This window comes from Anomalospiza imberbis, chromosome 20, assembly GCF_031753505.1.
Source record: "Anomalospiza imberbis isolate Cuckoo-Finch-1a 21T00152 chromosome 20, ASM3175350v1, whole genome shotgun sequence".
NCBI classification, from domain to species: Eukaryota; Metazoa; Chordata; class Aves; order Passeriformes; family Viduidae; genus Anomalospiza; species Anomalospiza imberbis.
The window spans coordinates 4863713-4889187 of record NC_089700.1 but is presented as its reverse complement, the minus strand read 5'-3'; the positions used below and the strand labels follow the sequence as shown (position 1 = coordinate 4889187).

The window sequence follows — 25475 nt, the reverse complement described above, 5'->3', positions numbered from 1 at the left end:
GGAGGAGAGGTCTGTATGGGCAGGATGCACAAATACATTATAAGGCTCACAAATTTAATCCAGGGATGATTTTTATTAAATTTGTTCCAAGAAATGGTCAATAATTAAGTCTTCCACAGGCCCTGGCTATGTAGGTTATTTAAGGGTACAGCTAAACTTACTCAGTCCCACTGCTATGGAGGTAGAAGGTGCAAGGGATCAGGAATTAACTAGAGACAATGCGAGTGTAAATGATAAATAATGTAAGTTTAGCTCATACAGACACCAGACAATATGTTGACTGAAAAACAGTAACAAAAAGTGTTAAGTTTATCCACCATACACTGCCCAGAAGGATTGTTAAGCACTGCCCTGGGTGAGGACAGGCACGTGCCTGGCAGGTCCCACCACTGCCAGCTCCCTTGATGGCAAGGCAGTGACAGAAATCAATCCAACAGGCAGCAAGACAAATAAGTCATCTGTATCACAGCTAAAATATGGTGTTGATCAATAACAGAAAATGAACTTGCACTCCTTCGTCAAGCAAATAGATTATTTAATCAGAGTACAGACAGAGATGTTACATAATCAAAAATAGCTCGTGCTGCTATATTTAGTGGCCACTGTGTTTTAGAGAAGAGGGCAAAAGTACACCAATTATCAGCTACCAGCCCTCTGCTGAAATGGTTTTCTGATGAGTTAAGCTGGTCAGACATGCTTAACACCACGATATTGTATATTTAAAACTACAACAACTATGACAGTACAAAGGCAACAAACAGGGGAAACACAAGGGATCACTGCTGTCCTATGGACAGAAATCCTCAGGGTTAAAAGGACCAAGTCCCAGCCAGAGCTTATACACCAGGGGATCTCCAGCAGTCATTTCTAACTTCCAGATTACCTGGAGTTTTCCAGCAAAGGATGGAACATTAGTACAGCACATTTGCAGTTTATGACTGGTTGCCTTTCACAGTTATTGCTGTGATTTCTTAGCAATAACCAGTGGAATTGCAGGAATTTGCAGAACCCACAGAAAATCGCTGATTAACACCATCAGCACAGAGCTCACTTGATACCTGGGCTGCCTGGCCATGGCACTGCTGAGAGAGAGCCTTCCTCCACCCCTGAGATCCACAGGGCCTTCATTAGAAGCTCAAAGGAAAATCCGTCCATGGATATTCCCCCAGATGTGAACAACATCACCATCAACAGGATCATCTTCCCTCCAGCTTCCCCACCCAACAATAAACACTGGGAAAAAGAGTGCCATTCATGCTGAAGCCAAGCACCTCTAGTTTTTATGGTTTCAGGTATGGAAAAATTCAAGTAAGGCACCAGAAAAACTAATAGTTAAACTAAGAGCTTCCACTCTTTTACATAAAAGTGGAAGAAAACTCCCTGTTCTGAACTGGAACATGGATAAAAAGAATATTTAGTAGAACAGCCAGTGATTGAACTTGGTAACCACATTTTCTTCTATTGTTTTAACAATAGGGTACAAACTATTGGTTTAACAATAAGATTCAAGCCCAACAAGGAATTGCAGAAATTGGGATTTGCATGAGGTTTATAGAGCTGCGTCACATGGGTGTGCAGCCACAGCAGCTCTTGTTTAAAGTAGTCCTGGAAGGTGGTGATTCTGCAGGAACCAAAGCTTTACCATGTATTTTTCCCTGGGATATCCATTTTGCACATCCAAAGGAAGCAAAAACTTCATGAAGACAAAAAATTCTTGGTGAGCATTTTAGAGAGCTAAGAAAACAAACTGTCTAAACAGGGATCAAAGGTGCTGTTTCAGTGCAAGATACATTAAAGACCCCTCAAATGTTCAGGAAAGCTAGAGAGGAAAGAAAGCACTATGCCCATTAATGCTACTACTAATAACAGATAATTATAGCTGGCTCCAAATGTTAACAATTTAATAGTTACAGGATCTAAGTACTGTAAATGACTAATGCAGGCAGCAAATGTATTTGCAGCAGTGTACAAAACAAAGCCCTTAAAAGTAGATAGCTCTGGAAAAGGAAGGATAAACTGCTTTATAACAGCAGCTCTGAGCACATGACATGAAGAAGGGCTCTGTAATATCTTCCTTTGGTGACTGGTGACAAGAACATGTCCTTGATTTACCAAGATGATGAAAAGCCAATAATGCCCAATTTGGGAATGCCAGATACCTGCATGATTCCAGCAGTAATGTTGTATCTTTACTGCTCTTATGAGAATGATACATGATGGGTGATTTTTTTCTATTTGCACAAGAAGTCACAGCATACTTCCAGACTTCATCCACATGAAAAGTCAAGGAAAGACTGCTGATGAATTTAAGTGACTGCAAACTGGAATAAACAACAAAACTGCTGATTATTTACTACCTAAAACTTCCAGGTTACATTCTCCTACCAGAAATTGTGTTGAGTAATGCTTTCATTCGATTTGCTCACGATGCTCTCTGTTGATGAATATATCTGATTTCATGTAAATGTGATTAAATAAATCAGACAGTGTAAGGCTGTATTGAGTCTTGAGAGGTTCTAATTCAAGATGTGCAATACTTGCCCCAATAAGCACAACTGAGCTAAACCTTGTGCATTTTTACCTTCTTAACCTCAAAATCCCTCTGGTTGCCTCATTGTTGTTAACATGGGTGTAACATCAGATTTTGCATAAATTGCCTCCACCGATTCAAAGGTACGTGAGGACTGAAGAGGAAGGGATGGGAAATGAAAAGGAGAAATAAAGAAGGTGGGAAAATTCCTTCAAAACATCTTTACTTCCTCGGGGCTCCCAGCTCCTGGCACACAGAGGGAGCAGGTAACATGGAGTGAGTGCTGGGGCTGACATCTGCAGGTAGCAGAAACCCAAGGGAACGACTCTGAAACCAAGGCTGCTGATAATCAGTTGTCTACATATGATGTTCCACATCTGGGCTTACACAGTACAAGTGTTAGACCTTCACCTGCCACACGGAAGTTCAAGTCACACCAATCTCTTTGAGCAGGAACATCGGCCAAAGAACACAGTGAGCCCACACCACATGTTCCTGGCAATTTGAAAAAGGCTTTTTGGAAAGGTATTAGTTGAAAAGCAGCATGATTCAGAACAGGAACTGCATCTGCAAGTGGCAATGCCACCCTGTTCCATTAGTCCCCACCAAACTTGTACTCTGCCACCTCCAAAATGACTCCTGGGGGTGACAAGGTTGACACTTCCAGCACAACTATCCTACAAAACTGTGTTTCTAGCTTCCAGGCTCTAGGGAATGAAGGATATGGGGGCTTTTCCTGTCATTTATTCTCGGTGAAATCTAGTTCAGACCAAACCCCTCACTTCTCCTCCAGCAGCTCAGCACAGAATCAAGGAATGGCTTGGGTTGGAAGGGTCCTTAAGGATCATATCATTCCAACCCCCTGCCATGGGCAGGGACACCTTCCATGTGCTCAGGCCCCATCCAACTCAGCCTTGGTCACTTTTTGTTCATGCCAGGTGCACCCTCTGCCAGGAGGCAGGGATTTTACCCCTTTAAGAGTCAGTCCCTAGACCTCTCCTAGAGTTTGGCAGAGAGGTGAAGGATCCCACAGCCTACACATTCTCTGGGAACCACCCCTGAAATTGCAGCCCATGGCTGGAGCTCTTCCCACCCAAGGAACAACTCCTGCCACTAAGGCAAGGCTGAGTTTGCACTTAACCAATGGATTAGGACTCATCCATACCCCAAAAGGGTTTGTTTGCTCTACTGCAGACAAATTCTGATATGAACTGGCAGACAATGCACTGGCTGAATGCTGGAACAAAGAGGCTGTTGGTGTCTCCAGCAAGTTAGGGACAACACTAAACAACTCCACTTGTAAGCAGAACATTATTTTCCCTGATATCATACACAGAAGCTGCTGTTTAATTAAAACTAAGCTGCTTAAGCCATTAAACTGGCAAATGGCTATACCAAATGACTTGTCATTGTTAGCATTCCAGCAGCAGGAGTTGTTTGTTGTCACTCAGATGGCAACTTCCAATGCTAATGCACATTTCCCAACTGGCTCCACGGATCTAAACCAGCCCAGGACAGGGAAGTTATTAAAAGTGCTGCTGCATATTACCAAGGAGTACCTTCTTCAAAGACACCCACATCGTGTACTCTGCTGCAATTTAATTATTTCAAACTTCTGCCCTAGAAATATGAGCCATTCCAGGCATTCACTTGCATTTTAAAAAGTAGAACAATCACTTATGTATCAATTCTGGCTTTGAGCCCCAAGTTTAAGCAAGTCCAGATACAGCCTCCTGATTTAGATCTTGCAGATCTCAGCATCAAAATCTATAATAAAAAGCATAACCTCCTACAGCAGCTACTTTATTCTGATTACATGCAAATGAAAAAAAAAATTAAAAATCAACATTTTATCTTGGGTCAGTAACAAAAAAATATCATTCTGTCCGTGCAGACAACCTTCAAAGCCATGGACAGTGATCATCCAAGAATCCAAGTGGAGACATTCCAAAGGACTCTGCTTATCACTTGGATTTGGGTCAAGACACTGAGCATCAGGCAGAAGCGTCTCTGGAATCCATGGTAGGACACTCTGCCTCTTCTCCTCTGCAATCTTCCTTCCCTTTCCCTAAATGGGAAAGACTGTGGTGAGGAACAGAAATGGTTAAATTGAATTTGTCCATCTTTTTACTTCCTGTGAGTCATGTTCCTCAACTCTACCCGTCTGTGTGTAAAAATCTGCTACAGCTCATTAAATAAATATTTCCACTTTGGCTCTGTAAAGGCAGAGGACTCCCACAATAAAGCACCACTCAGGTAAAACAATGACAAAGGGTAGAATGATTAAAACTGCCCATCCCAGTGCCCTGAGATGGGGCAGTCAGTGGTAACACAGCATTAACATTATGGCAGATGCCATTTGCATCCTTTTCCTTTGGTGTGGTCTCCAGGAAAGAAGAGTATTTCCACTCACCACAGAATGACCTAATGGATGTCCAAATGAATGATCAGCAAATGCATTTTATGTGCTTCTATTTATGTACCTTTATTTTCACAGCCACAATGCAAGCACCAGAACAGCACTTCCACTTTCCTACCCAAGGGCTGAAAGACTGCCCACATTAATGAAGTCTGGCCTTACCCTGTGTGCCCTTTTCACATATGGCACAACTGAGTCATCCCCCTTGGTTGAGGTAGTGTGCTTGACACAACAAAAATAAGAGGTAGAGCTAATTACTGCTACAGCAATAAAAACAGGAGTGTCCTTTCCATAAGCCAGTCTCAAACTGAATTCCTATCAAAATCCAGTGTTTTTTTTATAGAAATGAAGTTAATAGATACCTAGAACTATTGAATGAACCGACAGGATCTCTCTGCATTTAGCAGTAAGCCTTGAAAACCTTAATCTTGTGAGTCAGTAATAACAGTGGAGGAAGCCAAGCCAATCTTGGGTCTATAATAATAAGACAAGCTGTTTAAAAGACCTCCTCTGAAACAAATGTGTAAACGTCTCACCAAGGCTGAGATGCTGATTTAAGATTAGACAATGTAAATGTGCTTATTTTGGTATCAATTAAGAACAAGTTGTGCTTCTCATTCACAAACGTTTAAGGCAAATGGTTTAACAGCACTTGAGCACAAGCTCATTTCTCCAAATGCCATTGACACCTCTGCCTGTCCTGTGCCCCAGCTAATTCTCCGTGGCTTTCACCTGTTCTATCACAATTTAAATACATCAGGTTCCTTCTTCATTATCAAAGTTCAACCTACAAATACAAATTCTCCCTTGACAAAATCCTGCCAAGGTCCCTGATGAGGCCAGTCCTGGCTGTGACACTGCTGCCAAAAAGAACCAGCCAGGAAAAACACAAAGGCTACACAGAAAGGCAGGGGAGGATCTTGAGAGCAATATTCCTCCAGATAATGCATTAGGAGTGGTGTTGTTTAAGAAGAGAAGGACTGATACAGAAAAGCTGATGATCAGCACTCCAGCACTAACTGAGGAAAACCAGAATTATTATTGCCACAACTACAGAAGAGTAAAAAGTCCATACATTAAACCAAGTCAGGTGAAGAGGCAGCTTTACAGCACATGAAATTCAACACTGATAAACATGTGCTAAGGCCCTGAAGAGTATTTGGGCTACTTTTCTCCACCTCTGGGCCCTCCACTTCTCGCTAGGTAAATCAGGAGATGAGCTAATAGGAACACCCACATCTAGTTAAGATCACATTCCAAACAGAGCAAAATCCCCTTGGATGGACTATCATGATTCACTGCATGAACAGCTAAATGATCCAGTCTGGAAGAGCAGGAACCTATGGCAAATTCATCTCCATGATGCATTACAGAGCTGATTTAATCTTTTTTCCCTCTCTGGCCATCGAGCCTGGGCTGTTATCAGAGCCCAGACAGTGGGCAAGACAGTGTCCTTTTATCCACTACAGAATGACTGCAGCGTTGTTGAGCTCAGGAAAAGGGAACAGCCTCAAAAATTTCCATTATTAAAAGAGGAAAAACATCCTGGATAATTTTGGGAGTCAAAATCCCGGCTGTGTGAGGGATCCTTCATCCCATGTGTGTTAATCTATAGGGAAATGAAGTGCTACACCCTGGGTAAGGCAGGGGTTAATTCCAACTGCTGTCGAATGCCCCAAGTCTGTGCTCTGTTCATCAGAGCATTAAATCTGAAAGCTCAAGAGAGTAGTGCAGCCGTGCTGCAAGGGCTATGTTATAAAGTTCTGCATTAAAAATTCATATCGTAGGCTTGCCACAGTACTCTGCTCTGGCTGAAAGGAGAGCTGGCGGGGAAATATTAGACACCCCACTGTCTTTCTGGCAATTGGAGACATTCCTCAACAAACAGCACCTCAGGAAGGGAATGAAAGGGCAAACAAACCGTGAAACAAATCAATGAGTTCAATTATCTCTCTCTCTCTCGGAAAGGAAACTTTTCATTTTTAAGGCTGTTTCATGAAATCTTTTAATGACGGCCCTGCACACGGGTGCTGGGCACTCTGGCTGCAGAGCTGGCTGCTTGGCAGGGCTTTTTATTTGTTTTACACGAGACACAGCTTCCCAAACACAGAGGGTGAAACAGAGAGCAGGGTACAGGGATCTCTCTGCAGAACAAGAACTCCACTTACCCTTTACATTACCACGACCACGTGGGATAAGAGGCTGTAGAAATTGTTCCCATTTTCCCTGAAGTGTCTCCAGCAAAGAGTGAATTTAGATTTATTAAGATGGTTAGTTACTCCATGGTTAAGTTATGTGCTCCTCACTACTGGTTAAGGCTGTGTGCATTTCACAGTGATTTATGGCAGCCCAACTGGTGGATGACACAGCTCACAATGATGGAAATGGGTGGTATACTTTTATGAAAGCCATATGTGCCCCTCAGGTTATCTGTCTGATGTATTCAGGCAGGTTAATAATCCCCATCCCATAAATGAGGAAATACATAGGAAATGAAACATCAGTAAATACAATTTCTTGAGGAAACCATGCAAAAGAAAAGTTATCTGCTCATAATCCTCCCCTGCAACTCTGCTTAGCACCAACTGTAATAGAAAGATTCCCTTTTCCCAGAGCTGAATTTTGACTCAAAGGAAGGGAAAGGAAGAAAATAGAAACCATTGGACAAAAGTTGCCATGGCACTTCATCTGTATATTTTTTTATATATAAGAACATATCTGGTTTTTAGTATAGTTGAAAACCCAAGTGACTTCAGCCCAGCAATCTGGGTTTCGAGGGGCTCAGCCCCATGAGGAGGGACAGGAGGGCAGAAATTCATCCAGAGGGTGCAGTCCCCAGGGAACCCAGGAGATTTATGCCCAGCAGAGAACAAATCAACACCAGACTAGCCTAAAGCCCCTCACTAATAAAAACCTTTGTGGGGGAGGGAATAAACCTCCACTATTCAGCTGAAAGTTCATTAGTTCCATGAAGGAATGAAGACAGGCTGGAGAGCTGGTGTCCACGAGTAACCAAAGATCAGCTATTAAAAGGCACTGAAAATCTGCTACAAAAGGTTAGTAACCCCAAGGCAGTGCTTCAGTCAAATTTAATTTTTGCTCAAAATTTCTTACAAGCAGGCACTTAGAGCTTGCAAGCAAGGCTTGATCAGCTGGGGTTTATTCTGGGTTCCAAGCAGCTGCATCCAAGCAAAACAGGGGAACCAGAAGTCCTTTCCTCTGCGTACTGCCTTGATTTCCCAGCTGTGATCCTTGCTGTAGTGCTGGTTGCCTTCCAGTATTCCAGCCCCTGAGCAATTTCCCTGGGACTCAGTTTCTCAAGGTATTAAAACTCTGAGAGGCAAGGCACAAAATCACAGCCTCTGCTCTGTTCTGCTCCTGCAGAAACACCAGAGAAGTGTTAAGGGTTAATAATCTCAGGCTTACAGGATTTGTGTATTATGCATTTGTTTATTTAATGCTTTACATGAATGCTAATGAAGTTATTAACAGGCCTGCATGTTGTCTATTGTTTTTCTTGGGTTTAGCGTCTGCACCATCCTGCCTTATCCCTTCTGTTCCATGAGCTGGCCAACACCCAGCTCTTCCAAATCCCTGAATCAGTGTTCTATCCTGGATTCTCAGTTTCCTGATCAAAGACAGTTATTTTTTTAAAACTTATTTGTTAAAACATTATCTTTAAAAAAAATCTCATCAAGATAAAGCAATTTTATTTCCCCCACACCAGATATCTTCTGTGACACAAAACTGCAATCCCACGTGGCCTTATTGTCTTTTAATTAGATCAGAGATATGTAAATGAGACAATATTTCTTAGGTCCCATTAAGTGATGTCTTCAGGAGGATCAGAGGGGGCTGAACCAGGCAGGACACACTCTTCTGACATCCACACCCTCACACCCCACACTCCAACTGCTCCTCAGGAAAGTCTGATTTACTAGAAATGCCACTCTTTTATGGCCTTATTGCTGCCAAAACTGCCCCAAGTCTGCAGACCAAAACCCCTTTTCTCCTGCAACCAGAGCACAGGGCAAACGCAGGGGTGCAAGTGCTGGGGTGACACCTCCCTCCCAGCCCTGCTTCTGCCACAGACATGAGGAAAAGGGCTCAAAGGGAACTTAAATAATTACATGGGAGTGGGCAGGAGAAATAACTGGGAGTTTTAAAAGCAGGGATGACCAGTACAGCCACACAGGCACAGGACTTCATTCTGTAGCCTTTACCCTGAGAAATGGGAAGACCCCTGAGTTCTCAACATCAACAGTATGAACTGGTGACACAAGTCAGAAATACTTTTTATTTCTAAGGCAACTGTGGAAAGGATAATATCCCTGCTACTGCAGTCAGGTGGCTGATAGCTGGGGCATCACAGCAACTCTTTAAGGCAGGGATGGGTTCAGACATACCTACATTTAGGTGTAGGTTTAATGAGATGCTGAAAAACCTTGCTAATGAGGAAACAGCATTGGGATACTTCCATAAGGCAAGTTGTGCCAGATGCAGCCTCTGACAGTAATGGCTCACACCTTCCTGTTTTTGGAAAAGGCAAACAAAAAACCCAAATGAAAGCACTGGGGGAACATGAAAGTTGACTGTATGAAGCAATATGGGACTGGGGAGCAGGGCTGCCAGCTCTCACAGCAAACACCTGGATCTCCAAAGGGACACACGATCCAGGCAGAAAAAAGAGGCTGTTTTCCAGGATACAGAGTTTTAGTGCCTGGGGTCTCACTAAGCTTCCTGAAGTTCCCTTCTCGTTCAGGACGTTCTCGTCTCTTTCAATAAATGAGGGAGCACAGTGCACTTTCCTGACTCATTTCTCTGCCTGCGTGGGAGTGGGAAAAGCAGCTGGAATCCATCCCTGGAGCACAAGGAGAGTTTCCAGCACAGCCCAGTGCAGGAAGTCACCCATTACACACGTGGCCAGGTAGAGACAAGCACTGCAGCACCTGCCAGTTTAACTCAGCACCTCCTGCAGAGCTCTGCTTTGGGCTGGAAATGGTAACCCCACAGGGCAGGGCCTGACTGGAAACAGCTGAACCATTTGTTTTTGATGATCCCAGGGTTTCTCTGCTCGCCTCCTCCCCACCATCCCAGCCCTGCAGGAGCTGGAGCAGGCACAGCCACGTGCCCTCCTGCTGTCACAGACAGGGCCTCGCCAGGAAGCAGTTCTGCACCAAAATAACTCAGTTGATTTGCTACTTTGAAAAATAAAATTAAAAAAGAAACTGTTGTAATTTGCAGACACACATGAAAGAGTGGAATCCAGGCTCAGCTGACTGGCAGATGCAAGCCCAAGGAGCTTGTCCCTGCTGGGGGCAGATGTGCCTCTGCCAGGAGGGTTTCCTTCCCTCTGACTCGCTCCTCTTCTTCCTCACACGGCCCTCCCAGGCACCTTCAAAGCTCAGCTGCTGCAGGTACAAGGACCTGCTGTGGTGAGATGGCTCAAAAAGCTGCCATGTCCTTTGGCTGGCCTCACAGGGAAAGGCAATCTCTGCTGGAGGCTGGGACTGCAGGACACACTCGTGGTCCCTCTGTTCCTGGACCCAGGCAGCTGCACCAGCCTGGAGAGGTCTGGCTCCACAAGGGCAAGTGGGGACAGACAGGACAGGGACACAGGGACACTCCTGCCCCTTGTCACTTCACACAGATCCTCTCCATGCAGCTGCATTCCCATGGAGAAGCCCTGGCTGATGACCCCCAGCCAGGCTGGCACAGGAGCCAAAGTGCTTTGCATTTATTTAAAGATTTCCATCTAAGGATCTGATGTCAACCCAAGGTTACAGATAACAGGGTGATGACTAGAATATGCTGGAATACCCTAAGGCTATGTTTTTCTAGTTTGGGTTGTTAAATAACACCAGCTTTTAGGCTATACTAGAAAAAGGAACTGAACAGTCTCACTGGAGGTTAAAACACAAACAAAATAAAAGCCCTGAGAGGAACGAGGGCACTTTGGTGCAGTCAGACAGTTACATTAACTAATTTGCAAGCATTACAAGTCCAACAAAAGAGGCACCAGAGCCCAGCTACGGCACGAACTCCTACTGATTCCAATGGCTCCATTTCTATGGAGTTCTCAGAAAAGCAGCCTTAGAAATGAAAAATGAAAATAAATAACCCTTTTGTCAGCTTGTGGTCTGTCATTTGCATGTCTGCATATTTCTAGACTCCAGCCAAGGCTTGACTGTTGTCTTTGGGCATTAACCACACTGCTTGTGCCTCAGTTTCCCTATCCAAAAGTAAAAGTTAATGCCAAGTGTTTTACAGGAACACTGAATTGTCTTCCCATACAACTTTGCAGCTTTTCTGGTGTGACTGCAGGCTGAACCAAAAATGTGACAAAAAGAGCTGGTTTGCACATGGGCTCTCAAGCCCTCTTTCACACCAAAGTTTTTTGTCAAAATAAGAAGCTGATCTCCAAAGTATTTCCATTCATCTTCACTTGTAGGTTTTTAAGCAAAATAATAATGTCATAATAGTGACTTCCAGCCTGGTGAGTTTTGCATAAGGCACAGTTAAAACTTTGAACCTCAAATGTTAAATGCAGACAGAGCTTTCTGTAAGATTCAAAACATTCAATTTTGCTTCACTTTTTTTTTTTCTTTAAAAAAAACACAGCTGTCTGAAACATCTTCCCTGGTTTATCATCCTCTCCTTGCCACCAATCCTGGGGTTTCACTGGTGGCAGTAGAACTAGGAAGCTGAGGGAAAAACTCTGAAAAGAGACATGGCTGTGAAGTTCTCCATCTCCTGTTTTTAGGGAAATCACTTTAAATACAGCAGTAATTCCAAAGCTGAGCATTAGAAGTTAATGACTCATCAAAGGAACAGGAAATAGGAAACTTTAAGACCTTAAAGGCACAGCAAATAGAAGCTATGTCATGTACAACACCACCACCTTAACTATAGTACTTCAGGCTCAATGGGGGGAAGCAGCATTGAGACCATTTATCACAGCAATTATGTGGTGCTGGAGGGAGCACAACTTTATTTTTTATTCAGTTTGACCCTGAGCACCATCAAAATGGAAGACTACAAACATTTGAGAAGTGATATACTGGCACCAGCCAGCACTTAAACAAGAAAGATTTGTTAAAATAAAATTAAAGTAAATAATTCAATTCTCACAATATATTGGGAATTATTCCCCTGAAGTCCAAGTTAACTGAGATTTGCCACAATATAATAAAAGAATTCACACGAATACTTCAATTCCACTATGTAACTCCAGGCAGAAATAAGTCTTCAGGAATTCTCTAAAACTTTTGGTCCCCTGTCTCCAAGCCTAATCCTACACTCCTTCCATGCTGAAAAACACATCTGTAGAACTTTATTCTACACTGATGCCTGAAGGACAGGTCTGTTTGATAATGTGGAAGAAGAGCATAGTTTACCCCAGAGAGCCAAAAACCACAGGCATCTCCTCCTGTTCCCATTATCCTCCTGTGTCATCCTTAGCTGTGCTGCCAAAATAAACAATAATCAGTCTGATCTATGGAAGGACAACAATTCTCTGCCCATATACTGGAGGCAAAATGTTTTTCTACAACTTATTGAAAGTAGCTGTGTTTGGATGACTGCTTCAGTAAATATGAAAAGCTCCTTCTCCGTTGCATTCCTGTGCTTTTAGAAGGACAAAAAGTCTGAATCTTACAGAAAATCCACTGGTAATAGAACTGGTGGTGGCAGAGCTGCTGACTGACAACCTTAACCTAAACAATTTCTGGTTTGTGTTGTTTATGGAGGCTTTTATTGCAGAACTGGGGAGGGCGGAGGGAGGAGGGGGCAGTACCCGAAATCCTCACAAGACTACTTAAAGCTGGCTGGTGAAAATGGAGCATTTCAGTGAAACTCGATATTTTCTTTCATCAAAGGCAGGGAGCCTCAACCCACATGTTAACAGTAATGTAACAAGCCTACTGTACGTGCTGCAACCCAAGGTCCTTTTCCAATTAGAATTCATTTAGGTTGGGGAAGAGCAGGGGTCGGAGCAAAGAGGTGGCTCTGGAATTGATCTAAAACTGGAATCCAACCATTCCGGCTGGGAACTCAGCTGGGAATCCCAAGCACTTACTTGGATTCTGCAGCAAACCAGAAGTGAAAGAGCACTGTCAGAGAGAAGTTTTTCCCTGGAAAACTGAGTAAATTGTATACAGAATGTTTCTTTTTTTACAAAGAAAGAAAGAATGAAAAAGGAAAGTCTGTTGCATTAAAAGAAAAAACCAAACAACCCCAATATTATTTAATTTTGCTGAAACTCAAGTCAGCATTTGCTTTTTGGTTCCAGGTCTGATAGAATCTCCAGATCAAACTCATTAGTGTTGGTTAAAGCCAGTTTTGCTGATAGGAACGTGTGGGACAGCAAACAAAATCAGTGTCAGGCCTCGAGAGAGGATGTGCCTCTTTAATTGAAAAAGGCAGAGCAATCATTCATTTATTTAACCCAGAGATGATTATAATCTGAAAACCTTGAAATCCTCTTACACAACAACTGTTTTGGCAAGCCCCTCTGTGTTCCAACAAATATTAAACTGTGCTTGCCATTTGTCTAAGGAATCTTGTATTAATAAACATGAAGAAGAACACTTTTACCTCCCACACTCAATGACAGAAGAAAACAAAGACCAGCTGTATTCATCAATGGATCCTTGTTCTGCACATAAAGGCTAATTACATTTTACTTCAAGCCTACACATGGAAAACTTTGCTCCTGCCATCTTGTCAAAGGCAGCTTCTGATATTCCAGCTGACAGACTGCAATGACTGCACATAATAAACTTCTTTTTGTCATTAACACCTTCAGTGCCCGGCCCGGGGCTGTGCTGGGGCTTAGGGAAGGGGCAGGGGCAGCACACACCCACCTGCTGGGAATTCTGTATGTGGGGATGACAGAATTGGGCTGGAAATTTTAATTCCAGCCACTGATCTCATCTGAAGGTGCCTGGCTGTGCCTCTGTCCCTCCCTTTGCACGTAGAGTACTTTGAATGGGACATTGTGAAAAGATAAAACAAACAAGTTGACATAATGATTCCCAACTTTTCAGATCACCACAACTGGTCTCCAGGATAAATTCCAGACTCCTTAATGCTGATAATGAAGACTTCTCACTCTGTATTTCTTCTGCTTCTTGGGGGTTTTTTGCCTTGTTTGAAAGATTTTCAAAGTTTCAAGTAGTTGAAAGACAGCTTTATTCTGAAACTGAAAATCTTGAAAGCACTGTTAGCTTTTGAATATTGACAATTATCTGTTTTTTTCCTGAAGGCACTCCAATTCATCTGCATCAAATAAGCATCTGTAAAACTAACAATTCTGGCCTAAGATAAAAATCACATGTTTTTAAAACATAAAATTAAAATTGGCAATACAAGTAGCTTTTCAGACTTAGATCAAAAGAGGGCTTCTTTTAAGAAAAGAATCAAACTGTCTTTCACCCTTTTTATTGGTGTTTTTTCAGCCTTTCTCCCAGCTTTTACAATTAAAATAGATGACTCAATTTCACTGTCTACATTCAGTTCCCTTTTCATGTTCTTCTAGATTTTCATATTGCAAAATTTGGGCTACAAATGCTACAGATGACTGTTGTTATGCAAGAACTATTCCTGCCATAAATATCCAAAACAATGATAAAATATTTCTGCTGTTATTAGGACCTACAAGTTTGTTTTCACAGTACATTAGTCTGGGAGATAAAGTACAAGTTTAATGTCTGCTTCAGGATTCAGCTCCATGACCACTATATTCCAGACCCAGTCTCCATAATCATTCTGCTACAGAACACAATAAACTTCTTGTTACTGCAGATGCCACTAATTTTATGTAATTCTATATAAATCAGGTAAGAGTCATTCTCAAGATCATATAAAAACCAAATATTTCTGTGTGAATCTCCCCAAAAGAGTGAGATTAGAAAGGCAAACAAATATTTTAGAGAACAGATTTTGCTCGGTCTAAGATAAATAACAGCACTTAGGGAAACAGCATTAAAAAATGAAGCACTCTGCAAATAAACACATTAAAAAGGGTGAGAGGTTATTAGGTTCAGTGCCTACAACCACTGATCTCTGCCTGTTCTCCCAGAAGTAACTGCAACATGAAGTAACAGCAACAATATCAGTCATGTGCAGGAAAAAACAAAGTCAATCTGCAGGAATTAAAGGCTCCATCTGAACCAGCAATTGTTTACATCCCTTAGAGAGGGATGAATCAATGAGGGAACAAAAATACTTTTGATCCCCTTGCATGGAACTCATCCTACATGGAGCTCAAAGGAAACTGGACTTCCAAAGCCAGACCAAAATTCACCTGAAAGATTACCCTGAAGGACATAAAAGGTGTTTAAACTCCAAGTGCTGATTGTTAAAACTACCATTGGCTGAATTTTGTGAGCTCCAGCTGTGTTCCCCACATCCTCAGCAGGGAATCAGATCCTCAACAGGCACAGAACCACAGGGTAAGAAATTTAAAACTGGTGCCAGTTTGACTGGCTTTTAACCCTGGGCAGTGGGCACAGGGAGGTGACACTGAGTCCCAGCCCTTCCCTGGAGTGTCCCAGCCATCTGAAATGGCTGCTTCATTCCCAGCCCATTTCCAGACACTGAAACGACTCTTTGTGCTTAATCCCACTGATCATGAGAATTCCTTCTCATTATTAACTTTCCTTAAATATGAAGGGTTCAAAGGAAACCAGCAGCAGTCTGTCTCCTTTGTTGTTCCCTGCCCTGATGGTTAATAAAACCAGAGGATAATTGGAAACAGTAGCTACTAAGAAGACAAGAATATACATTTTTAAGACTACCTTCATGTTCTACTTGAAAACAAGGAAAATCTGCCCAAAATGCTGCTCTCTGTAATTAGGGGTGAACCTGGCAGAGCAAGGACTACTACCCCAAAAGCAGAAAGAACCTGGGTGCCTAAGAATCAAACAGAAATCCTTTACTAAATGAAGCTTTGTTTTCACCAAGATGGGAAGATCACAATGAATACCTTATTTCTGAAACTGCTCTATTTCTAAATGAAATACAAGAGATATACACAGGGTAAGAGATACACAGATGAAGCACCTGAGAATGAAACCAGGAATGCAGCAGCGTGTGTGCCAGGAGAAGTGTCTTGTTGGGGAGAAGAAAATATGAAAACTAATAATCTCTCCATAGGAGGCCAAATTATGACCATGTTTTCCAAAAACTTGGATGCCTGAGCCTCCCTCATCTCATCTCTCTCCAGCAGACAGATGCAAAACAAAAAAAAATCAGTGGTACCCTGAAGGAAGACACAGAAAGAAAACAGGGAAATCTTACTTTGCAGTAGTTTCTTCATCGTATTTTGTTTTCAGATCAAATAGTTCTGTCCTGGTTTTTTCCAAGGCTAAAAGGCATAAACATGAAGCATTACAGTACTGAAATAGCAGTATTCAGTCATAAATAAGGCTGTACATCTCCTGATGAAAAAAAATAAAGCTATACACCTCCTTAGCTTTATCTTTCTACCTAGGCAAACCATTATGGCTTAGAAAAAACCATAGGGTTTTGACTTTTTTCACAATTTCTTACAGTATTTCTGTTACATTGCAAAAATCTCCAGTTTCTGCTTAACCAAGCTAGACACTATTAGTTTCTTATTAAGCTGGCTAAACTGCTTATTCCTTTGAAATACTTATTGCAGTAGTTCAGGAAATAAAATTTCTTCTGTTCTCATAGTAAACAAAGCCAAATGTGTCCAGACCTGGAATTTCAAAGTGTGCAGAGATGAAAATTAATGGCAAGTCATAGCAACAGGCAAGAAATGGGGTTCACACTGCTCAGTACAGATGTTTATCACAGTTTGGAAATGTGTGGAAGCAGAACACACATGGAGGGTAAGTCCATGGCCTGCTCTAATTCCAGGGATGCTCTGTGTGTGCTCCATGGCCTTGTCCCTGTTATTTGCCAATGACAGCTGCAACGGGAGTGTTTGCTCTGATTCACCAAGCACATCCGAGCTCTGCTGGACCTCCCTGCACGCCAAGAGCTGCTCCACACCCAGTCCTGACACACCCAGCGATCCCTGTCCTCTCACCTCCCACCTGATCAGCTGGAAAGGTCACAAAAGCCATGCCAAACCTGTTTGCAGAGCTTGAACTTTGTGTTCGGCTTCCTCCAGCTTCGAGGCTGTCGACATCTGGGTCTCCTGCAATTTTCTGTGAAGGGGAGAGGAGAGGTGAGAGCAGAGCTAACAACTCATCTGTGCCTTGCAGATTTGGGGGATGGAGCCATTAAATGTCTCAACTGGAAGGAGACAACTGCCAACACCACACAGGCTCCGAGGTGCTTCCGTGGGACCCATAAATGCTGTCACGTTGTGAGATGCTGCTCCTACTTTGTGGTCCCACTTATTAAAATTTCAACAGTGTAGCCACCTCATAACATAAGCTGTGAACATTATAAAGAGTTGACTGCTACATAAATGACAACTTCAGTGGAAGGTTTTCTTGAGCATAATTTGTTTTGGAAATGTCACACACATTGAGAAAATTGTCACCAAGCACCCTCTGTTGTACAAAGTTAGTACAAGAAGAATGATACATTTCCATTTTAGTGTCATAATGAAGGAATTTGTTGCCATAACTGATAGAGTGAATAGATGCAGCAGCTGTTTCATCAGAGCTGTAACGGGTGCCAAATGCAGCAATATTATTAGCTACTCTTTAAGAAAACACACATATTTCAAAACAAATCTCACAGAGATATTTTCTATAGAACACGAGCAAAAGTTTAATATGCTCACATTTCTTACGTCCACAGGCAACATTTTCTTGTTTGTGTCAGTCAAACTCATTTTTACATCATCTGGCCAGGCAGCTACTGCAGTCCTTGCTAAGGGCCAGGCTGCAGGAGTTATAAAAGTCGTCTTTGAAAGGAGCTGCTCCAACATCTCCCAGGAGCTGTGCTTTTTACAACACTGCTTTTAGGATATTCTGCAGATCTCGGAATTGTGAAATGGCTTATGAAACTACCAGCATCCTGCCTGCACTCCATAGGGTGCACAAATTTCTTCTCCAACACTGCTGACCAGGTTAAGAACTATTTATAGCGAGAATCATGCGTCAGTTCCCTTCATACTGAACCATATTCTTTGAGACCTCAAAACCTCTCTTACACACATTATTTGCATTCCATGACCTGCCATTTTGTTTTATTTTTAAGTATATTGAAATTGCAGTTGTTAAAACCACTGCTTACAAGCTGCTTATCAAACAGGAACCACAGGTATTGATGAATCAAAAAAACCCCTTTGCATTCACTGGTGGATTCTCCTCATTCAGCCCTGAATTTAAACAATCAACCCTCCAACTAAAAAGCTCACGTGAACTGAAGGTTTTCCACGCTATGTTGAACACATTATAGCTTCAGTGTTATTGCTCCACAGGAGACATAAATTCTCAAGGCAGGGAATGCAGCCTGAAAGAACTCCCTCTTTAGCCCCTTGGTTTTTTCCTGCCTGATTTATTTGCCCACCAACCTAAAGAATCAAACACTCCCTGCTCATTTGCAAAAGATCAGAAATGCATCCAAAATGTCTTTAAAAAAAATCTACAGTAAATAATGCAAACGCTTCTTAATTTTGGCATGGAGGAAGATGCAAACCTTCCCAGGATAATTCAGGAAGACATCCCCTGTCTCAGGCATTCCCAGGGGAGCAGGGGTGGTGCATCCCTTGCCCTGGCTGTGGGTGCTGTGGCTCACCTGCCCCAGCCCAGGGCTGCAGAGCCTGTGACACACAGGCTAATGGAGACAGATGGGTGTCACAGAGGACAGTACAGCCAGGGAGGAATAAAAGCAGGTTTGCACCCTCCTGAACGTGACACCCCCTCCCCACACCACAGAGAAGAGACAATCTGTCCTTGTTTCACTTCCACACTCTCCTGACTGTTCTCCTGGGCAAAGCTGAGTATCAAATGATCCCATGTCAAAGGCATAAATCGCCAGAATCACTCAATGGATGAGCTGTCTCCAGCCACCAGTCCTGGCTGGGAAGATTAAACAGAAAAATACCTCTCTGCTCCTCCCCAACACCCAGACACACACACACACACACACACTCACCTCTCCTTCTCCGCAAAATCATTTTGTAACTTTTGTTCCTTTTCAAGGGCTATGTTCTCTGCTTGGTTCTTCAGGGTCTGTTCATATTCTCGGATTTTCTCCTTAAGTGCTTTTATTGTAACCTCTGCAGGAAAACAATAGGGGAAGAATGAGTTTACACAGCTCCACGTGGTTCCACAACACAAGGCTTGCTTTACCCTGTAGGCTCAGTGTGTTTTAAACTTTAGCTCTTCAACTCTGACACAAAATCAATGGATATGAGTCCCTTTGGAGACCTTTTACTCCCTAAATGTTAAATTGAACTTTAAGTGTTTAGGTTGAGAAGGATCAATGGAGTTTGCTGGAAAGCAGAGTGAAGAAGGTTCCTCTAACACGATTTTTTTTTTTAAAAGAAAGAAAAAAAATCAATTGTAAAATATAATATCACCTTATTGACTAGCCTAAAATTAGCTCAGTGCTGAGAGAAGATTAATAAAGTCCCAGTGTAGGTTTAAGTATGCATTTACACACAGGACACTTCATTCACCTGACTGTGCTCATGCACTAAGAGGCAGTCCCACCACGGTTCATGCACAGATGCAATCTCACACCAGCTGAACAGGTATCTGGGATACAGCTCTGTTCTGCTCCCCAGCTGATGAGAAACCTGGCAGTTGGGATCCAGCTGCTGCGTTCTCAGCAGGCACTGCAGCTCTGCATGTCCCAGTTGCTGTCGCTGCCTCGTCCTCCACCCCAGGGTTTACACCCAAGCATTGACTGTTTTAACTTTCTGAGACACTTGCAGCCTTCCAGGGAATTTGCAGAACCCCTCCTTAGGATAAAGAGCTCTCCTGCATTTCCCCATGCCCAGCAGTGGATGGGAGCAGATGCAGAAACCTGCAGAACTAGAGCTCAGCATCTCCTGACGTGCTCTGATCTGCTCCTACGTGAAAGCCCGGTGATCCACCCACAGGAAAGGACTGAATCCTTATAGGGCTCACAAGAGGAAAAGCAGCACATCCACCAGAGTATGCTCTGTAACAATAATGGAATTTGGAAAAAGCCTTGGACCGCCAGAAGACTCACAGCAGCAACACAGTTCAGAGTACTCACACCAGGATGCAGGGGGGGTTAAAGACATCAGCTTATTAACAGATACCATTAATAATGCTTGAGGAAAAAATAAAAACTTCTGGATGTGTAAAGTTTCATATTCTGCAGAAACATCTCAGGAAGACAAACCCTAATATGCAAAATAAACCCTATGAGCTTGCTGGAAAAAAATCTCAATAATATTACACAAACCCACACATAATCTTCAAAACCCTGATGCTGAGAGTTGAGCAGAGAGCTGTGAAGCAGACAGGAGGTAGCTGGTGACATGATCTGCTGTTTGGGCACTACCAAAGGCAGCTTGAGCCACTGTGACCACAAAAAAGGGGGGAAGAGTGGTAAAAATGCTGGCCAGCAAAGCAGCTGCCTCTGCCTGAAGGAGCAGGATTTTGCTGGCTGTGCAGAAATCAGCTGAGGCTCATTACTGAGTAACAGGCCGTGAAAAGGACACGTCACCTCTTTTTTTTTTTTTTTCTTAAGCAAAGGGAGATTCTTCCCTGAGATCTGGGAAGTCATACAAGTCCTGATCTCTTCCTGAATAAGCAAAGGATGCTCCTTTGCACTGACAGTAGGATGCTGCTCCTGTGGGCAAAGGGGGCTGCACTCCCTCCTGGGCCACCTCTGCTCCAGGTGTTTGGATTTTATATAAACACCTTCCTATTTTTCAGATATAAATCTGCAAAAAAATTCTGATATAGGGAGAAACAGAGAGCAAAATAATCTCATGGAAATGCATGTGATTGCACAATGACTAATTTTAAAAGAAAACAAAACTACAAAAACGAATGCAAGAAGTGCACAAACATGGGGGAAAACGTAACTTTCGTAATAAAACCTGATTTTACCTTTAAGCACCTAACAATAGATGTGCTGGCCAAGTACAGCTGAATCCTCTACATTGCTTGAAGCACTAAGTGCCTTCTTCAGTGCTCAGGTCAGCTACAGCTTGTCAGGCACTGCCATTTATACCAGTTTTGGAAGAAGTTCTTACAGGCACCGTAGAGCTCGTACCAGCCCTCCAAACAAAGAGATTAACTGATCAAAGCACCCTCAGCTAACAACAGCCTTTTCCCTGGATAGCTTATTAATCCCTGTTTGAAACTGAGAGTGAAACCACTGCACTGGAGTGAAAAACAACACAAAGGCTACAGTGGGGAAATGGAAAGGAAGTTCCAGCACACCAGGGAAAATCAAAAATGTCAGTTATGAGTGGTTGTAGAAAAAAACTCTACAAGTCAAGAGCTTTTCCACTTTGTGGGATGAACCCCCGTGTCATGCTTGGATGTACTGGATGCACAGCCTCAGGAAAACTCTGCACAGTGAACTGCAATGATTGTACATTTCCAGCAAAAAATACAGTTTTGCTTAGAGCATTACAGTTCCAACATGACATCTCCTGCAGTCCAGCCCAAATCCTGGCATGCTGATACCTGTCCTCTCCAGGGGTCACATCCTCTACATCAAGAAAATATATATTCCAAAATATTTAACTGCGTAGATGTTCCCTCAGCAAAAAAATGAGATTTAACAAAATCAACTTAGTTGCTAATGCAGCTTTCAAACTTTTATTTGGGTGCAACAGTTCCATAATATAAAGAACAAATTAAAATCTCCAGTTTTCCAAATGCCAAGAAAATTTACCTTTCCACCATCCACAACTGGGCATTAAAGATGGAAATGAAAAGTCCCATGGATGGGCAACTAAGTGTATGGCTGGGAAAATTTTTTTTTCCTGGTGCAGGAAACTGAATCCCAAGAAAACTTAAACAGTCTTAAAGCCAACAGGCTTTAAATCTCATTGAGATTTTCATGTATTTTTATGTACTTGGGTCTCATTAAAACTTAAATAATTTAACAGTAATAGCTTGTATTTACATTTCTCTATGGATGTTCTCTAGAGTAAAAATAAAGTGCATATACTGAATGTACTCCAGTAGTACATTTAGATAAGGAAAAGCAGTACAGAAAAAGTTCTATTTTGGACAGATTCATATGTGGGTACAAAATACTCAATTTTTGTGTTTCTCTCTGCAAGCTGCACATCCTGCAAGTACCAACGCCCACGTTCAGCCTGATGTCAGTACCAGCACTGTCTCTCATAAAATGTCACAAATAACGTCAGTCAGGTGTAATTTTCAGTGCTGAAGGCTACAACCAAATATGCAGAATAACAACTCCATCCTCTGACTTTGTGCTACAGGAAATGAAAATCTGAAGAAATCCAAAGAGTCTGCCCAAAGCCCATCTCCACACACAAATACAGAAGTGACCCTAACAGACCACTGCACTTTCTCTACTGAATTTCAACGCTACTTTCACCTCTACCTTTAAGAAATAAAACTGAATACATTTTCTGTATTCAAATTTCAGTGTGCATTAAGAGCTGATAATATGGTTGCAACCTACCCTGATTTTTCACCTCGGCGAATTCTTTATTGTATTCCTCCAGAGTTTCCCTAAGTTTCTGGTTTTCTGTTTCAATATCGTGCATGCGTTGAACCTTCAGCTGAAGCTGCTGTCCTAAATCCAAGGCTGGAACCGGATCTGAAAAAGAAACAGTAAAATAAAATGTAGCAGGTACACTTCTAGGACCCAAGCAGTTCAGAGCACAAGTGTCCTTTTTTCTCCATTTTGGTGTCAGCAGGGTCCTTCTTTGAGTTATTAGACCTGTACATTCCTCACATTGTATATCCTGCAAACTTTAAAAAAACAGAACTATTTCATTCTATCTATGTTCCCTTTAAATACAGAGCCAGGCTGAGAGGGCTGGGGGTGTTCAGCCAGGAGAAGAAAAAGCTCTGGGGAGACTTTAAAGCCCCTTCCAGCGCCTAAAGGGCTCCAAAAGAGCTGGATAGGGACCTGGGACAAGGACATGGAGTGATAGGACAAGGGGGAATGGCTTCCCACTGCCAGAGGGCAGGGAGAGATGGGATAGAGGGGAAAAATTCTTGGCTGTGAGGGTGCTGAGGTCCCAGCACAGCCTGCCCTGATTGTAGCTGCCCCTGGATCCCTGGAAGTGTCCAAGGCCAGGCTGGACAGGGCTTGGAGCAGCCTGGGACAGTAGAAGGTGTCCCCACCCAAGGGAGGGGATGGGGTGGAGTGGGATGAGCTTTAAGGTCCCTTCCAACCCAAACCATTCTGTGATTCCATGAAATTTGGACATGGTTTCTTCATCCCGGCACTAATCCCCAGGACAGAGTTCCTGGGAGCAGACAGTCATGATACAAAGGCATGTGAAAGTTTTAAGCTTCCGATTTTTAATTACAAAATGAGAATTTTTGGGTGAAAAGCAATCAAACTGCACAGCTCACTGACAGCGACCGTCCCTCACAGGCCTCTGCTTGTGCAGGAGTGAATTTCTGAAGCAAACTGTGCCCTCCTGCACAGCAGAGCTCAAACAAGCTCTGTGACCATGGAGATCTGAGTGGTACTTTTTCTAATTGACAGATCAATAACAATCAGAAACGTTGTGTGGATGTAATCAATTCCATGAACCTTGGGTTTGGATCTCTCTTTCTCTTACACTATTAATCAAACGTCCTCTCAGTATTAATTCTCTGATGTTCATCCCCTTCTGGTAAAGAGGGCTCTCAGCACACACCTGACACGTGCATGTGTGATTTATTCTGGGACTTCTTCCCAGTCAGGATAGGAAAACTCTGGAGTGTGATGGACTTATAAAAGATTATTGAATATATTTCTGCTATGGGCGCCAGCATCTCTTGTGAAATGGCTGCAAAGATTTAGTCTCCTGTTGAGGAATGCTAAACACCAAACTCAGTGGATCAACAACAGTATATATTAGGGAGTTCACTTAATTTTCAACCACCACAGTCATTAATTTTTCAGACCACCCTCAGTTCCAGTCTCTGGAAACACATAATAAGTCTATTGTACCTCTGTTAACACATTAAGCATGAGCCTGTGTGTTTTTTCAATATGCCAGCGTTGTTGCATAGTTTATAAAAGAATAGCACTGGGTTATGTTGAACTCAGAGACATTCTAAGTAGCAGCCTGCTGCATTTTGTTACTTGGGTTCTTCAACAGCTTATGGCATTACCCTGTTCATAATACAAAATCTAGGTTGCTTGTCATCTGTTCTCTGTACATACATAGTTTATGACTACATAGCTTTTTCATTTATGCTTTTTAGGCCAAATACTTTTCGTTATTATTATCTGTATTAAAATATTTATAATAAATCAAACTTAAAATGTTATTGTGGCAGAGACAGGGGGGTACAGGTAAGGAATTAAATAGAGAGCTGAAGTGGCAGCAGTAGCACGAGGTGAAGGCTCTGCAGTATTTATGGATGGTCCTATTACGGCGTGGGCTGTCACAACATTCCCCTGCTCCCATGGAGGTCCCTGACCTTCCTCTGCAAGGAGCGTTTTGTCGCACTCCTGCAGCCCAGCATCCCCCAAAGAGCCAGCCTGGGACATTCATCTGCTGAGCACAAAGAAAGGCCGGATTGTCTCGCCCTGGCCACGTCTTAAATTGTTACAGAAACCACGAATCCTATCGGGCCCGGGATCTTAAGCTTCAGCTGTGGGTATTTCTGTGAAATAGTGCCACGATGAAAGAAACTGAACTTGACAAAATTGTGGGTGCACTTTCCCCCACTCTCATTTTAACACACCCATTGTAAAAAGCTGGGACATGCACAAGAGGTATTTTGCTCCTAATACACAGGGCTTTTTATATTGAAATCAGCCAAGAATTAAAAGAAAAAAATAACACGGGCATTATAAAGTGAAAAATGACTAAATCTTTAGTCAAATTTGCAATCCCTGAGAAGCTTTGTGTACAAAATGAAAATGCTTGCAATCTCATAATTATTCATCAGGACATGTATATTTAATTTAGCTCTATTAAAGGTTAATGTTCAAGTAGCAAAACAGCGGCAGAACAAACAAAATGTAAAAAAAGTCTCCGTGCATTAAACTTCAAACTTCACTAGAGCCTATTTGAAGGACTAATGGCCTGCAGCCACCAAATACTGCTGGAGGACATGTGAAAAAAACCCGTGGGTGAAGCACCTCTTAGACTTAATTTTTATAAACTGCATTAAAGAAGACTAATCATTGTACGACAATAAAATGACCAACCAAGACATTTCAGGCAGAGAGAAAGATAATTTCTCATGGCAAGTTCCAACATGCTCTTTCAGCTTGAAAAACCTAAAAACCTGTTATTTCTGGAGTATTTATAAACACCAATTAACCTGAAACAAGTATAAACCTTACAGTCACAATGGCTTTTTTCCTACCTGAGTGGAGCAGATTAAAAATAAATAAAAATACTCTCTTTTCCCAACATATGCATGCATGGAAAAGCATACCTTTTTA

General features: G+C 42.5%; 1 protein-coding gene across 14 annotated transcripts in view; it reads right to left on the bottom strand.

Annotated features, from left to right (window-relative positions):
- CUX1 (cut like homeobox 1) overlaps positions 1-25475 on the bottom strand; it is a 307420-nt gene that overhangs the window by 113565 nt on the left and 168380 nt on the right. For all 14 annotated transcript variants that reach the window (XM_068210258.1, XM_068210246.1, XM_068210247.1 and 11 more), the window contains 4 exons: positions 22533-22670; positions 19035-19158; positions 17052-17128; positions 16251-16317 (listed from right to left, as the gene is read on the bottom strand). In XM_068210258.1, coding sequence (XP_068066359.1) covers positions 16251-16317; positions 17052-17128; positions 19035-19158; positions 22533-22670 — 406 coding nt within the window. The remainder of the gene's footprint in view (positions 1-16250; positions 16318-17051; positions 17129-19034; positions 19159-22532; positions 22671-25475) is intronic.